Source organism: Rhincodon typus, chromosome 3, assembly GCF_021869965.1.
Source record: "Rhincodon typus isolate 14 chromosome 3, sRhiTyp1.1, whole genome shotgun sequence".
NCBI lineage: Eukaryota > Metazoa > Chordata > Chondrichthyes > Orectolobiformes > Rhincodontidae > Rhincodon > Rhincodon typus.
The window spans coordinates 20,533,729-20,550,882 of NC_063334.1; the positions used below are offsets into that span (position 1 = coordinate 20,533,729).

The window sequence follows — 17,154 nt, forward strand, 5'->3', positions numbered from 1 at the left end:
GTGTCTTTGAAGGGACCCTCTGCAGGTGGGAGGCATTGACAGAGAGTGAGCAGGCAGGAGGCAGAGACAGAGAGAGAACAGGCGGGAGGCAGAGACAGAGAGCGAGCAGGTGGGAAGCAAGGAAAGGGAGTAAGTGGGAGAGTAGACACCAGAGATATGGAGTGTCAGCAAGTGAGAGGCAAAGGCGGAGAGAAAGTGAGTGAGGGGTGGAGTTAGAGAATGAGCAGGCAGGAGATAGAGGTGGAGACCCAGCAGGCTGGAGGAATCAGAGGCCCTAACATTCAGTCTCAGTGGATAGTTTTGCAAAAGAATAAAATCTTGACCACAGAATGAGCACACAAGGAGCCAGTTTGATGATAAATATAATTAGTATCTGTATGATTAGCTAACAAGTCAAAGCAAATCCTAACTGATGAAAACAGGTTTTACGAGTTAGGATTAGATGACAGCCAGTAGATATAAAGCAGCTAAATTAATCTCCAGCTAAGAAAAACTATAGACAGTTCGAACTTATCTGTATTTGCTCCTGTAAGGATAAAATTATTTGTTATCCATGAACAATTCAATGTTTGTCTGTTCTATCGGTGTCGAGGGAAAATTTCCATTCATCTTATGACATTCAGCGGTGGCTACGTTGTTGCTGTTAGGCTAGCATTTAATTTCTTTAAATCAAATTTACATCCACCATGTGACATGGATTTAAACCCATGTTTCTAGAGCATTAGTCTGGGTCCCCGGACTGCTAGTTGATTAACGTTACCAATACGCCACTGCCTTCCCTAGATGCTAAAACCACTTCAGCCAAGACATTACTGTGGGGGAGGGGTCACACTGTCAGACCAGTTAAGGACAGCAGACTTCCTTCCTAAAAGGACAGGCATTTAAATTGCAGAAAGATGTCATTCAGCCCATTTGCCGGCACTGGTAATAAAGATCTGACAACACTAATCCCATTTTGGAACTCTTCGCCCATATGCCCTGAAGGATACGGCAAGGCAAGTGAGTATCTAAATCTTACTTAAATGCCACAAAAGTTTGTGACTCAGCCACCTTTTCCAACAGTGAGTTCCAGATTCCCATAACCCTCTGAAAAAAAAATTCTCCTCAACTCTCCCATTAGCATTCTACCTATTACCTTCAATCTTTGCCCCATCTACCAATGAAGAAAAGAGGTTTCCTATCCAGTCCTGTCTATTGTGCTCATAATCCTATACACCTCTATCAGGTCCCCTCTCAACCTTTGTTACTTTAGGGTAAACAGCCCCAGCCAATCCAATCCTTCCTCATACATCAGGCCGTCCAGCCAAGGCAGCATCCTGGTACATCTCCTCTGCGCCCTCTCCAATTCAATTATATTCTTCTCTCATGTGGTGACCAGAGCGGCAGGCAGAATTCCAACTGTGGCCTAAGCAGCATTTTACACAGTTCCACAGTTCCTCGCTCTTGTATTCTGTCCTGCATCTTTTTAGATGCAAGTATCCTATATGCCTTCTTAATCTCCTTATCTACCTACCCTGCTAACATACAAAAATCTCTCTAATCTTTAGTACTTTCCGGGGTCCTGACATTAATCGTCTTGTTAGTCCTCTCGCAGTGCGTTATCTCATATTTATCCAGTTGGATTCCACATGATACTGCACTGTCCCAGCAACAAATTTGTCAATACCCTCCTGCAATTTATGGCTATCTTCCTCACTACTTACCACCCTACTGATTTTCATGTCATCTGCAAACCTTTTGAGAAATGAGGCACTCGTAAACCAAATGCATTTTCTTGACAATCTATAGCTTAATAGTCACTGTCACAGTGACCATCAATCAAGTGTTCAATTCCTGAATTAATAGTTGAATTTAAATTCAGCTACATGCTGAGGTGGTATTTGAACCTACGTTCCCTAAGCATTAACCTGGGACTCTGGGCTACATGACATAACTGTTTCCATTTTCTTGACTGTGAGAACTGTATGACAACCTGAGTAAAGGAACATGGTGGTTATGGTAAGGAAAAGAAAACAAAAAGAAAGCAAACGGATAATTGCAGTGTTCCTCAGCAACAGTCTGCATATTTTATGGTCACCGTAGATCAAAATAGACCTTTCTTTACTATCAGCCAGTTTTTTGAACTGAAGAGACCAAACGTGCAGGATTCCAAGTCTAAATCCTCCTAAAATGTGCAATTTAAAGTAATTTTATTCTCCCTCAAGGCAGTACCTGTCAGAATGCATGCCTTACTTATTATCTCAAATATTTTAGGGTTACCATTTCTCTTCCAGATTAAGAAAATCAAAGATTTGCCTCCAGAAAGTCAGTTTCTAGCAGATTAACTCACCAGTCAACTAAAAGCACACGTGGAACATACATTTGGAAAGGGAAATGACAGAACAGCCTCTGGTACAGTACTAGAAAAATGATCAGTCTCTCTAATTATCAGGGTACATATTTCTTTCCCCCATTCTTTGGCTTGCACTGAACTGTGTTTTAACGTCAGATAATAACTGTTAGTTAGTGGTGACAGCATGACTTGTAAAAGGAGAACATCATTCAGCCCTAAGTCCAGACAACTGTGGTGTACTGTTCTTACATTTACAATACCAAGTCCTGAAGTGTTTCACCAATTTGTTTTTAGATAGATAAAACATCCAGTTTTGTCCCAGGTTGAGTCTGATAGGCATGCTGTGTCTGTGCAATGTTTTAGTCTCACAGTTTGAAAGATGTGCCAGCTCTACAATGTGTATGGAAAAGTATGCTATTTGTTGTTTCAAACTCTCATTGTGCTCCAGAAAAAAAACAGAAGTTGTATTAAGAATGACCTTGTTCCAGAAACCTGCCACATTGATCATCAATGGCCATAGTGAGTTAACATTTCTACAGACTTACCTTTGTGACATTATTTTATAGGCATCTGGTAGGAAGCACCGAATATTCTCCATCTGGGCTTGGTCAGCATCACAGATTCTGTCATCAGTCCTTCCATAATTGGCACTTTCAATCATAATGACATCAGTTCCAGGACAACGGAGTTCAATTGGATAACTTTCACAGGACAGTTCCCTCCTGATCACTGCCATTGGAACTGGAGCTCGGCTAAAGGCTACAAAATGAAATCAGATAAAAAAAAATGAACTTGAGTGGACTTGTAGTGCTTCAAGTTTTAGAACAGCAAACAGCATTCTCTTGCTTATCTCGCCTTTGGCAAACCAACTCGCCTTTTTTGTCACTATCTCAGATTTATCAATATTGTTGATCTGACTGAACTAATCCCAAGCTTCAAATACCGTACCCTCCAGCCTCTATCTTGTCCCTGGATCTAGATTGTGTTTAAGTCCAGGGTCAACCCAATAACTCCTACACTAATCCATTTGTTCCAACAAATTCGTAGAAATTCCAAATCTCCAAATCATCAGACATTAAAACACCAGTTTAGAGTTAACTGAATACCACTTGTCAGTTTGGAACATTGCAGCATTAATCATATCCTAACTAAACTCCTTTCTTATTTGTCAAAGGTCTGAGACAGGAAAACACGTCACGTAAGAATACAAGGATTAGGAGTTGAACTAGATCATACAGTTCCTCAAGTCTGTTCTACTTTTAAACAAAAATCATGCTTATCACCAATCTCAGCCTGGAATATACGCAACAACCACGTGTTCACCATATCTAGAATTCCAACAATTGATGACTGAGTGCAAGAATATTTCCTCAGCTGAGTCCAAAATAGTTGCCCCTTTGCCCTGAGGTTGATCAACTTTTGGTCCTATTAATTCTCTATTCCTTTCTTCTTTTCCATTATTAATACCAATCACTGATGATGTTGTATTATCAGGGTTACATCACCATCATCTGTGCATACCCTACCAATTTGAATTTCAAATATTTAGCACCCAACCAATTCATTTCACCGATGACTTATGTATCAAAAACTAAAACCTAAATTGTTGGAAAAACTCAGCAGGTCTGGCAGCTTCTGTGGAGAGAAAGCAGAGTTAACGTGTTGGGTCCAGTGACCCTTCTACAAAACATGGCTAATATATCAAACCTATTTATCTCTATTATTGCCATTAATTCTCCAATCAAATCATGAATACTTCAAGCATTCAGATAAAGTGCAATTAATCTTAACTTTTCACCTAATAATGTCAAGGCCCATCAAACAGAAGCAAAAAGTATAATTCCCAAGATAAAATCATTAAAAGGCGAGTTATTTTTAAAACACAAATCTGACATACAAAATGCAGAGTACATTTTTTTGATTGTCCGTTAATCAAACAAGCTTCAGTTTTGCTGAATTACCAACATTATAACTTATTTTTAACATCAGTTTAAAAATCAATTGGATTTCTCAATTCTGATGCCAGTATTGGAATGAAAGTAGCATTTAGGCAAATGAATAACAAACTCTCATCAAGTTGTTTATGAAAGGGAATGTTGCAATGGTTTAGTCAGAGTTTTAACAGCATCATTTCTGTAACAAAATGCAGTAAAGTGCTCCTACTAACTGACCACAATTCCGGTATCAACTGCATCAAACTGCTCATAACTCAATGATGTACAGTGTCAAATACTATCATTTTGATTTTCAATGGGATCAGGCTAGAGATCCTGAAACAAGAGAATAATTGGGAGTCTGCACACTAGAGGCATTCACCTGTGTTGTCGCAAATAAAGTGCTGAAAAATAGAATAGATACCACAAAGCTATTAGAAGTCAAAGTTACCTTAGTCCAAAGTTGTTTATTTTGGTAAACCCAGCTTTGAAGACACATCGTCGACCTCTCAAATGAGTTACAGTTGAATAATCAATCTGTACAATAATCAGCAAGCATCTCAACCTCTAACCTGATAACGCTGGGAAGATCATTTTTCAAACAGCTGAACGGAGAATACTGCCCCTTGAGACCTCTGCAGTAATGCCCAAATGCTGAGCTGATTGGCCTTCAACAACCATCTTCCACTGTGCTAACTACACAAGTTTGATTCTAATCAGAGAAGAATCCTTGTCACCATCTCATCCACACAAATGATTCCCATCGAAATACATTTTCCAACAGCTTTGTGATGCTACAGAGTCAAATGCTGCCTTGATGTCAAGGGCAGCCACTTCCACCTTACCTCAGAAAGCAAGCGCAAATATTCTGTTATGATGTCTGGAGCTGAATTGTGCTCTCAGAACTTGGGTTCAATATGGGTGAGCAAGTACTGCCTGATAGCAGTCGACAGCACCTTCAACAACTTTACTGATAACTGAATGCGTGGGATAGTAACTAGTCAGATTAGATGCACAGTACTTTTTGTGGGCAGGATGAACAGGGGTAATTTTCCACACTATGCATAGATGTTACTGTTGTGTTGTGCCAGAATAACTTGGCTGGAGGTACAGCTGCAGGTTTTCAATATTACAGCCAGAATGATATCAGGGCCCAGAGACTTTGTTGTTCAATGCTCTAAGCATTTTCTTAATGTTATTGTAGACTGAATGAATTAAATTGCCTGGAAACTGCAATCTATGTTGCTGGAATTGCAGGAGGAGGTTGGATTGGATCATCCACTACTCATTGCTGGTTGTAGATGATTGCAAATGCTTCTCATCATCTTTTGCACACACATGCTACATTCCACCATCAACAATGGAAACGTGTGTGGAGCCTGCTCCCTTGTTTAGATGTCTCATTTTCAACTTGATGCTACAATACTATAGATTTTGCTTTGATTGATAAGTTATGGCATCACGTAACTCTGTCAATAAGATGCCGATTCCTCTATTCTGTATGTACGTAGCCTTCTACTCTAGTTTCATCAAGTTGACACCTGATTTTCAGATGCATCTGTCACTGTTCTGTGCATGCAATTTTGCACTCCTCATTGGAACAGGGCTGATCACCTGACTTGATGAAAATAATATAATGAAGGTTGCACCAAGCCACGAGATTAGAGATGGTGTCTGTGCATAATTCACGTTGTCCAGTTTGGAGCTGCTCGATCTGTTCCGAATATATCCTATTAAACAAGCTAAGAAAATCTTACAATCCTCGAGATGTTCGAACATAAAGGAGGCCATTAGGTCCGTGGCATTTTTCTGAACTATCGGGCTTATCTCACGCTTCCTTTGTGCTTAGAATTGCATTTTCTTTTCTTCTTCAGATTTTAAGATACTTCAGAGTTCCTTTTTAAAAGCTATATCTCAAGTGGTGCTTTCCAATCCTAATCACTCGCTGCAAATAAGATTGTCCTCACATTGCCTTCGATTTTTCTGGCAATCATCTTTATTCACAGTCCTTTGGTATTGACTCATCTACCAATGGGAGTAAACTCTTTCCATCTACTCTAATTAGGCCCTTCCCTTTTTAAAATTTGTCCATGAGATATCAACATCACTGGCAAGACTAGCGTTTGTTATCCATTCTTTACTGCCTTTCAGGATGGTAAAGAAGGCATTTAGCACACTTGCCTTCATTGCTCAGACCACTGAGTATAAGAGTTGGGACCTTCATGTTGAGGTTGTACAGGGCATTGGTGAGGCCGCTTTTGGAGTACTGTGTACAGTTCTGGTCGCCCTGTTATGATAAGGACATTATTAAATTGGAGAGGGTTTAGAAAAGCTTTGCCAGGATGTTGCCAGGACTGGAGTGTTTAAGTTGTAAGGGAAAGCTGGACAGGCTGGGGACATCTTTCACTGGACCATAGGACGTTGAGGGGTGATTTTATAGAAGTTTATAAAATCATGAAGGGCATAGATAAGGTGAATAGCAAAGGTCTTTTCCCTAGGGTAGGTGAGTTCAAAACTAGGGGGCATATTTTTTAAGATGAGAGGAGAAGGAATAAAAATGGACCTGAGAGGCAACATTTTCACACAGAAGGGTTCATTTGTGGAATGAACTGCCAGAGGAACTGGTGGATGCAGGTACAGTTACAACTTGAAAAGACATTTGGACAGGTACATAAATAGGAAAGATTTAAAGGAATATGGACCAAGGATAGGCAAGTGGGACAAGTTTAGTTTGCAAAGCTTGGTCGACATGGACGAGTTGGACCAAAGGGCCTGTTTCCATGCTGTATGACCCTACAACACTATTTATAAGGTCCGGGATCCCATCTATTCTATTCACTGATTTCTCAATATGTCCCTACCACCTTCAACAATTTGCACACAATTACCCCCAGATATCCCTGGCCCAGCACCTGTTTCGAATTGTACCCTTTATTTTGCATTGTGCCTTCTCTTGCCAAAATGTCTGATATCACACTTCTCTGCATTTAGTACAATTTGTCATGTTCCAGCCCCTTTCATCAAGGCTTGTTAATGTCCTCTTAAAGGCTGCCAACATTCTTCTCACTTTACGTAATACTTCCAGGTTTTGTGTCAATCACAAAATTTTCTTGGTATCCTGTACGCCCAAGTTGAGGTCATGAACATATTTCAAGAAAAACAAGGCCACCGGTACTAACCCATGGGAATCTCAACTGAATGTCTACTCCCCATTTGTAAAACAACCACACACCATCGCTTCCTTTCCTGTTACTCAGTCAAATTCTAAGCAATATTGCCACTCGCCCTGGTGTTCCATGAATTCGAACTTTTCTAACATGCCTATTTGTGGTACTTTATGAAACTTTTTCGAAGTCCATTTTCCTCTTTCTGAGGGAGGTGGGTGGGGTTGGGAGGTGGTGTTGGGTGTTGGCTCAGTGAGGTCCTGCTGCAGGGTCTGGAAATGGAATGTCGCTGCTTGGGAGTGAAGGTACATCGGCAGCTGACCTTTGTCTCCAAGTAGGATATTCAAATCATCACCAGCTACCCAGTGCAGGCCTCTGTCCCGGGAGAAGTCTGTGAGCACCATCTGTATCTTCCAAACAAACACCAGTGGAGGGATCAAAGTGACAGACTGATTCCATAACACAATGCCAATCAGTTGGCTTACGCCCAGCACTTGACCCCTGAAGAGAGCACTCAGAACAGTCCTGACCCACGATCTTCTCATATGCTGACTTTGGCAGCCATCTCTTGTCAGTTCACAAGTATCTCTTCATATATGCTGAAGCAATTACTCAACAATGCCTTGATCTCTATACACTTATTCCTAACTTATACAATTAGCACTCCATCCAGATGACACTTACTGCTCTGAGACCTTCAGTACTTTGTTCGACTGGTGTTCAATATGTAGGCATGCTGTTTCATCAGCTAAGGGAATGTGAGTATTAAGTATCAGCAGAATATTTCCTTGCCATTTTTTCACTTAATGCCATGAGAATTCATGATGTACATAGCCAATATTGAGGACTCCCAGATCCAGCCTCCCCCACATATATACCATTGTGTCATTACCTCTGTTACTGTAGCAGTTTGGGCTATTGCTGAAAACTATGATTTGCATGACAATGTCAGACTGTGTCTTGACTAGACTATGGAACAGTTCTCCCAATTTCGACAAATGTCTCCAGATATTAATGGGACCAACTTTTCATGGTCAGTTGGACAAATTGTGCCTTTGTCATTTTGGCTGTCTGTGTCATTGCAGAGTTTTATTCTTCTTCAACTTTCAGTCACAGTTTGATACAACTGTGTAACTTATTTTGCAATTTCAAAGAACAGTTAAGGAATAACCAGACTGCTATGGATTTGGAGTCAACTTAGGCCAATAAGATAAGATAGCAGATTTCCTTGACTAAAGGATATTAATCAACCAAATGAATTTTATCAAAATTAGGTTGTTTCATGGTCATTGGTATTAATATGTTTTTGTTTAACCCCACATGTATTTTGTTAGCCACATTTATACTCCCTCTTGGCCACGGGGGTTGGTTAGCTTAGTTGGCTGGACAGCTGGTTTGCAATACAGAGTGGATTTAATAGCACGGGTTCAATTCCCCCACCAGCTAAGGCTACCATGAAGGGTTCTCCTTCTCAACTTCTCCCCTCACCTGAGGCAATAATGACCCTTGGGTTAAACCACCATCAGTCATCTCGTTCTAATGAGAGACCAGCCCTATAGTCTAGTAAGACTGCAGCAATGATCAGGGATCTTGTGGTGCAGTGGTAGTGTCTCAACTCTGAGCCAGAAGACCCAGGTTCAAATGCCACTTGCTCCAGAGATATATAACATCTCTGAACAGGCTGATCTAAGGAAAAAATCTCCCCCATTGCCATAACGAGATTTGAGCAAACATCTCCATAACTTTTAATGCAATCATTTCAATTATTAGTCAACCAACATAATTGATACACCAGTGTAGGTACCAAACTAATCATATTAGTATGGAAGTCTCCGGCATGGTGTCAACTGCTACTCATCAATTTATGCAATGGGATTTAATAAGAAACATTGTGAATATTCTATTCAGAAGTTTGAGATGAACACTGCAGACTTTTTTCATCTTTGGTTCAATGTGAAAGCCCAAGTTCAGTGTTTTAATTTCTGGAATTGACACTATGACTCCATGGAGTTGGCAGGAACATTGCATCACCCACATACAACAACTTATATTTACATAGCACCTTTAATGTAATTAAACTCTCAGGGCACTTCACAGGAATGTAATCAAGCAAAATTAAACACTAAGATAATGTTTGGCCGCTGACCAAATTCTCTCCGGTTTGAAGGGGTGTCTTGCTAAAAACACAAAGGGTAAAGAGATTTACAGAGTGAATTCCAGAGTTTAACACCAGGCAGCTGAAGGTATGACAGCCAGTTATAAATAGTGCGCATAAAAAAGCCCAGATATCTGAGAACTGTTCCGCTGGAAGAGGTTGAGATAGGGAGCAGTGAGCTCCTGGAGCGATTTGAAAGCAAGGATGAAATATTGCTCGATTCAAAGCCAATGTACACCATGAGTAATAGGAAAATGAGACTTGGTGAAGTTAAGGAAATAGACCACAGAGTTGTGGATGACCTCATTTTACAAAAGACAATATGTGGGATACCAGTCAGGGGTGTATTGGAATAGGAGAGTATAGAGGTAGCAAAAACATAGATAAGGATCATAGTGAAAAATGAACTGAGGCAATAGCAAAATTAAGGTAATGCTATGGAGATGGAAATAGGCAGTCTTACAGATGGCATAGGTAAGTGAGCAACAATTTATCATGCTGACAAATGGGTTCAGTCTTCCCAAAATTTAATGGGTGGAAATTTCTGCTCATTCAGTGCTGAATGTCAGATAGGCAGTCTATTCGTAAACCTTTCTGCTGAAACATTAATTCTGAAACATCCATGTTTCGCTCTTCACAAGTGCTGCTTGGTCTTCTGAACATGTCCAGCACTTTCTACTTCCATGATAGATTTCTAGCCCTGAGAGTGTTTTGCTTTTCTAGACATGTTTGATTTTCACTTGGAAGCAATTCCCAATCTGAAATGAACAGTGAAAAGGATAAGCAAGAGTTTTACCAGAAAGATCAAATCTCAGTAATGTGTCCATTTTCAATAGTCAGATGACACACTGTAGAAAGATAAGCTGCTAATTATATTTTAGCTGCCCCAAGCAGTTAACATTTGACATATAAGTTTTCAATAATGTGCATATAATCTCAAAAATAACAACTGCATCTCTTTTGTCTAAATATTTGACACAGTATCATGTTCCTGAGCAATTCATTTGGATACATTACATGCAACTAAATTATTAAACAAGGTAACCAATACATTGTGCAGCAGTATATTGTACCGTCAAAGTAAAACATTAATGCTAAAAATGGACATAAAACCTGGTTGGTTGAAAGTGCAAAAAGAATGGGAAATAACATCCTTGAAAAATCCAGATAAAAATCAGAACTGGAAATTAAACTTTGCATGTGAAACATCTGACCCAAAAAAATGAAGTAATTGTACTTATTCAAGAGAACAATGGCATAACAAAAAGTTAAAGTTGTCATCAGTAAAATATAAATAGAATCCACATACGTAAATAAAGATTTTTTAAAAGGTCAACCATGCTAACGGGAAGCAGTCTGCAGGCTATTTCATAAGGAAAGTGAGGAGCAAGATACATTAGGCAAATGTTTCAATGGTGTCTGCAGACAGAAGAGTGTTTCCTATTGTGAGGAAAAGTAAAATGAGAGGTTATCAATAGAAGTAGGTCCAAAGAAGTCAAAATAATTCAGAAGAAACCACACAGAACATGCTGAGAATGTGGACTCGCTGAACAAGACATGTTTGAGATGAATTGAATTAATGCTTTTAATGGGAAGTTAGCTGAGTCTATGAGGGAGAAGGGAGTAGAGGGTTATAAAAATCAAATTAGATGAAGAAGAATGGCATGAAGCTCGAATTGAGCAGGAAAGCCAGCATAGGTTGGTTGGGCCAAAAGACCTGCTTCTGTTTCTTGACTACATATTCTGTTTGAAAACATATTCAAACACCGGGGAAAATGTAGCATAATCTACAAAAATGAAGTGATTTTTGTCTGCCTTCCAACAAAGTGCTAATATTTTCAATAAATGCTGCTTTGTAAGACATATGGAGCCATTCATTGGCAGACAACAGTTCTAGGACATTCAATTTTAATTAAATGTTCGAGAAGAAGCAGGCCAGTTGCAATGCTATGACCAGGCTTCCGGCAAGGTCACCAAGTGGCAGGCAAGAGTGACTGCCATTTCTTGAGACTTTTAATATACCTTCTGGAATGGAGGGAGATCTTCAAACACCCTGCCTTATCATCCTGGGCAGAGTAGACAAAACAGAACTTTATGCAGTGATTCCTGCCTCATAATCTACCCTTAATCTTTACCTCATTCATCTCCCCTTCCTGTCGCCCCTTGGTAATATTATAGTTCATATCGATCTGAACTTTTTTTCCTCAATACAAAATGTCTTCATCTACCCCGTACTAAAATCGAGAATCATGCTGCATTTGCACAGAATTTCACAACACAAAAACAGAACATTTAGCCCAAATGCATGCTGGCGCTTATGCTCTATAGAAGTCATAGAATCCCTACAGCATGGAAGCAGGCCATTCGGCCCATTGAGTCACACTGACCTTCCAAAGAGCATCCCACCCAGATCCACGCCCCAGCCCTAACCCTGTAACCCTGTATTTCCGATGGCTAATCCATGTAGCCACTATGGGCAATCTACCTAACCTGCACATCTTTGGGCTGTAGGATGAAACTGCAGCACCCAGAGGAAACCCACACAGACACTGGGGAAATGTGTAAATACCACACAACAGTCACCCGAAGGTGGAATTGAACTCGGGTTTTGAATTTTTGGAATTGAACTGAGGCAGCAGTGCTAACCACTGAGCGACCGTGCTGCCCCACTGCCCTCCTACCTTGCTTCATTTCATTTCAACCTTCTACTGCTTTCTCCCTGTTGTATTTTTCTAGCTTCCTCTAAAACCATGTAATTGTTATATTGCGGAAGATGTCCATTTCATCCATGATATCTTCATCAATGTTATTTATCTCAAACAATTCTGGTGGTACTGAGTTTCACATTCTCAACAAATCCTTGAGCAAACAAGTTTCTTAAGTTTCTTACTGGATTTTTTTTCTAAATTTCTTACATTTGTGGCCTCTAGTTTTGGAATCTTGAGTTGAAATATCTTCATATCTATGTCCATTGAATCTCATCTAAATTCTGAAGTGTTTTGACTCAATCTTCACAATAATCAAAGCTCTGCAATGCATCTATTTTAAGTCTTCCTTCCACAATCTTTTACAACACATTTTAATGGCACTTGGGTGTCATTTCCTGATTTCTACTGTCTTCTTTCAACCTTTCCAAGTTTGGCGATATTCTGAAGAATTTCTCACCTAGATCTCCCAAAACTATGAGGGAGGCTAATTCCTTAGTTTGGTCGAGTGGAAGGAACTTTCCGTTCCTAATTATTCCTAACAAAAACTAAAAACTCAACATGGAAAGCTATTCTATTCTCCCAGGGATTTTTAATTAACATCAACGGAGCACAAGATTCACCTTGCAGGAAATACTTATGAATGCAGCTAGTATGCCAACAATAACTAAAATGTGAGAATATTGAAGTTAAATCATCAAGTGATTGGTGATCAGGTAACTTTACTATTTCGAGTCAATATATATATTTCTTTATCTGGTCCCCCATCCAACCCAGTACACGCAATTCTTACTTCTAATTCAGTCATGTCACCAAAGGCAAAGCAGAAAAGAAAATAAGTATTTCAGACACAATCTGCATATTTAAATAAATGAAATGAAAGAAACACAGATCTAACCCCGGAAGCTAAAGAAATTGGTTTGTACCTCATGAAAACTGAAGGTATCAGACAACTAATTCATATGCTTAAAAGTGTAGCAGCACAAAAACTGTATTAAAAGTATTTCAGAAGCAACATGTTTCTCTAAGTGCTAATATTACTGTGGAAATTGTATCAGAGAATATGTGTTCAACCATTCATTCAAGATCAGTAACAACTGTGATCTCTGACAGATTCACTCTCATTGTTACTGCAAAATCTGGCCAGATATCACCTTAGAAACCATCCTCTGTTGACATTGTTGCACATTCAACCACATCTGCTATACTGCAATATATAACAAGTAATTGCAAATGACTCTTGCCACAGAAGACTACTGATGATATGTAATTTGGAAACACTGTGAACTGGTTGGAAGATAGTGCAGAACTTCAACAGGACATAAGCAATTTGATGGAATGGTTGGAAAAGTGGCAGATGAATTTCAATCCAGTAAAAGTGTGAAGCCATTCAATTCAGTAGGAAAAACACAGAGACAATACAAAATGAAGAGTATAATTTTAAAGGGGTGCAGGAGCAAAGGGTCATAGATAAATATTTGTTGAAATATTCAAAAGGTGGCAACTCAGAGAGTGGATAATGAAGCTTAAAGTATCCAATAGGAGTGTGGAGGTCAAGAGCAAGGATGTTATGTTAAACTTATATAAAGCATTGGCTGGGCCTGGAGTACTACGACGTCAGGAAAGATGTGATGGCATGAATGGATCCAGAAATGAAGAACTTCTTTTATGTAGATAGTCCCAAATTCAATAATCTATTTTCCTTCAGAGAAGAGGACATTAACAGGAGCTTTGATAGGAGTATTCAGAATCATGAGCTGTCTGGACAGTGTTGCTGGCGAAAAAATGGTTCTGCTGGCGAAAAAAAATCAAAAATGAGGGGAGTCAAATTTAAGATACTTGGGAAAAGATATAATGGAGGCATAAGGGTCGTTATTTCACACAGTGAGTAGTTAAGATCGAGAATGCACTGCCTGAGGGTGTGGTGGAGGCATGTTCAATTGGAACATTCAAGAGGGAATTAACTTATTAATTGAAATGGAAGGAAGTGCAGATTCATTGGAAAAGTCAAGCAAATGGTATTAAGTACATTGGTAATTCAGAGAACACCCACGCACACAGTGGGCTACACAATCTCCAAAAGTATTTCCTTTAAAAATTCTGTGTGACCACTCTGTAATTTGATTAGACATTAATTTCAACCTCGCACTACTTAAAGTAATCAAGGCAAGAACTTTGGTGAATGTTTATATCATGACACAGATACAAGTCCCACTGCAAACGTACATTTACTAACATGTAAAAGGAAGTTGCTGTTAACAACCTGCTTGTGTAAGCGTGGGGTAGATTCAATGAAGAAGATCACAGAGACTTGGAGAAACATGTTCAGTGTGGGCATTTGGTTTAAATTAGTACAATGTATAGAGGTAATCACAGGAAACATTCCAGTCTCATACTGCTAAACTCTCAAGTGCTTTTTGAGCAAATTAATGACAATTGACAACAAGGCAACAGTTGAGTTGGAAGAGGATCAGAGGATGCAAATCATTCTGACCATACTTACATCAAGTTTCTTCTCCTAAATTCATTCTTTCTTATCCCTTGCTGTCTTTTACATTATTAGCCTTCATTCTTCACACATATTGCTCATGCTAAGTGAAAATAAGTCCTTCATAGAAGAACATGGTTGTTCTTTTGATTTAAAATCTCTAGCCTGAAACTTTAACTCTATTTCTCTCCCAAACATTGTCGTCTGACCTACTCAGTACTTTCAAAACCTTCTGTTTCATTTATCACAGATGTTGGTGTTGTCAAACAGAGAAATATTTTCTCCTAACAGACTGAACTAAGTAACTCACAGTTATTTACCATTATGTTAACAGTTGTGAATTAGAAAGCTATTTGTTAACAATATGTTAAGTTAGCACAAGTAAAATTGATAAAGAATATATACATTCATCAGGTTATCAGTGGACTGAAAGATAAAATGATAACAGACTGGGTTACAGCATTTTATCCTCATTTTACAGGTTATATTCCGAAAAGTTCACTGTCTAGCACAAAAAGCTAATTCAGAAGCATGGATTAGCTGTTGTGTTGGATTAGGATACGAATGACTAGTGTTCTTTCGGCTTCAAGAGAACAGACAAAGTTGCAGTCAAAGTTTATTGCATTCATGGCTTCAATGAGAACTATTCATTCCAAACCTCTCAAGCAAATGCAATGACAAAGATGATGATGATTATATGATTCTATCATTCTGACAATGAGGGGCAAACTTTAGATCATGTCCAGTTTTAGGAGGAAAAATAACTTAAGAAAGTAATTAATAGCTCCGATATACGCATTCTCCATACTCATAACCTTCACATGCAAGAACACTTTCCACAACACGTATTTAAATATTTCGAGCTTAGAATTAAGTCTTTATTCTATTGGCCTCCAGTGAGATAAGGGCAAAAATGGGGGATCACAAACCAGAAATGATTTCATAGAAGGGCAGTGGAATAGGCTTGAAAGGCGAAGAGACCTTCTCCTGTTTCAATGTTCCATTTTGCAAGCTTTTTGAGCCAACCAGGTGAACGACTAGTATGCAGCTACATTTGTAACTCTAAATCTGAAAGCCTGGATCTCACACACCCACTGGAATTCACAAAAGGAAGCTTTCCCAGATATCATGCTGGCTCAGATTGACACCATGGGACCCAGCAGGGATGGAGTGGTTATGTCACTGGATTGGTAATCCAGAATTCCGGCAAATGATCTGCAGTCATGGGTTCAAATCCCACCATGGCAGATGGTGAAATGGGAATTCAATAAAATCTGGAATTAACAAAATAATGACCACTAAACCATTTGTCGATTGCTGCAAAATCTCATCTAGTTCAATAATTGGCCAATCTTAGAAGATCTGGCCTACAAGACCTAAGACCCACAGATATGTGGTTGACTCTTACCTACCCTCTAAAGTGGCCTAAAATGCTATGTAGTTCAAGGGGTGTGCAACAAATGTTGGCTTTGTAGGAAAACCCCACATTCTATTAAGAATGGCAAAAACTGATCCACATTCAACAGCTGAATGTTATAATAAACTTAAAATATTTAATTACACCAAATGTCATTGCAGTGGTGTATTAGGTGTCACTCAATAAATCCCTTGAACTGAATAATCAAAACAGTCCAAATAGACAAAAACTGTGAAATGTTATTGCTTAATTAGTGTCAAGCCACAGTGAACAAACTAATGTTGAATGAAGCCAACTTTTTTTACCTTGATAAAACAGTTAACTCAAGCACCTGGTTCTGATTTAAGAACACAGGTCCCTATAATGTTATCCGTGGATGGGATTTTCCAATTTTCTTCTGAAAGTGGGGCTGTGGGAGGAACCATTGGGTGTGGGATTTCCCCAACACCAGAAACAGGCAAACCGAAATGATGCAGCATCTAACAGACTCCTGAGTGGTCAGCATGTGGGCTTCTTGGTGCATCACTTCCTGGCACAGTGATGTTCTGCCAATGCTGGCCAATCAGTGGCCAGCAGCTGCTGTGAGCAGCAATGTCACCTCAGATATGAAGGCCAGCTGGGGAAACTGGCAAGGCAGGTTACTTTACATATTTGGGCAGGGATTGATCATAGGGAAAGGGCGATTGGGAAGGGTTAGAGACGGGGGAGGAGAATGGCTTCCATCTTTGCCCACCATCCTCCTCAGTCACTCCCAGATTGGGGCCAACCAAGCAACCCTGATCCCACCACCCTGAACAAGCTTGAAACAAAGCTAATCACAGCAGAGGCATGGAGAGAGAGAGAGAGAGAGAGAGAGAGAGATAGTGGAAACTGCTGATGCTGGAGAATCTGAGATAACAAGGTGTAGAGCTGGATGAACACAGCAGGCCAAGCAGCATCAGAGGAGCAGGAAGGCTGAC

At 39.6% G+C, this 17,154-nt stretch overlaps 1 protein-coding gene across 6 annotated transcripts in view; it reads right to left on the reverse strand.

Annotated features, from left to right (window-relative positions):
• The window catches only part of adgrl3.1 (adhesion G protein-coupled receptor L3.1), a 607,182-nt gene that overhangs the window by 316,966 nt on the left and 273,062 nt on the right, over positions 1-17,154 (reverse strand). For all 6 annotated transcript variants that reach the window (XM_048595033.1, XM_048595030.1, XM_048595031.1 and 3 more), the window contains exon 4: positions 2,878-3,091. In XM_048595033.1, the coding sequence (XP_048450990.1) occupies positions 2,878-3,091 (214 nt within the window). The remainder of the gene's footprint in view (positions 1-2,877; positions 3,092-17,154) is intronic.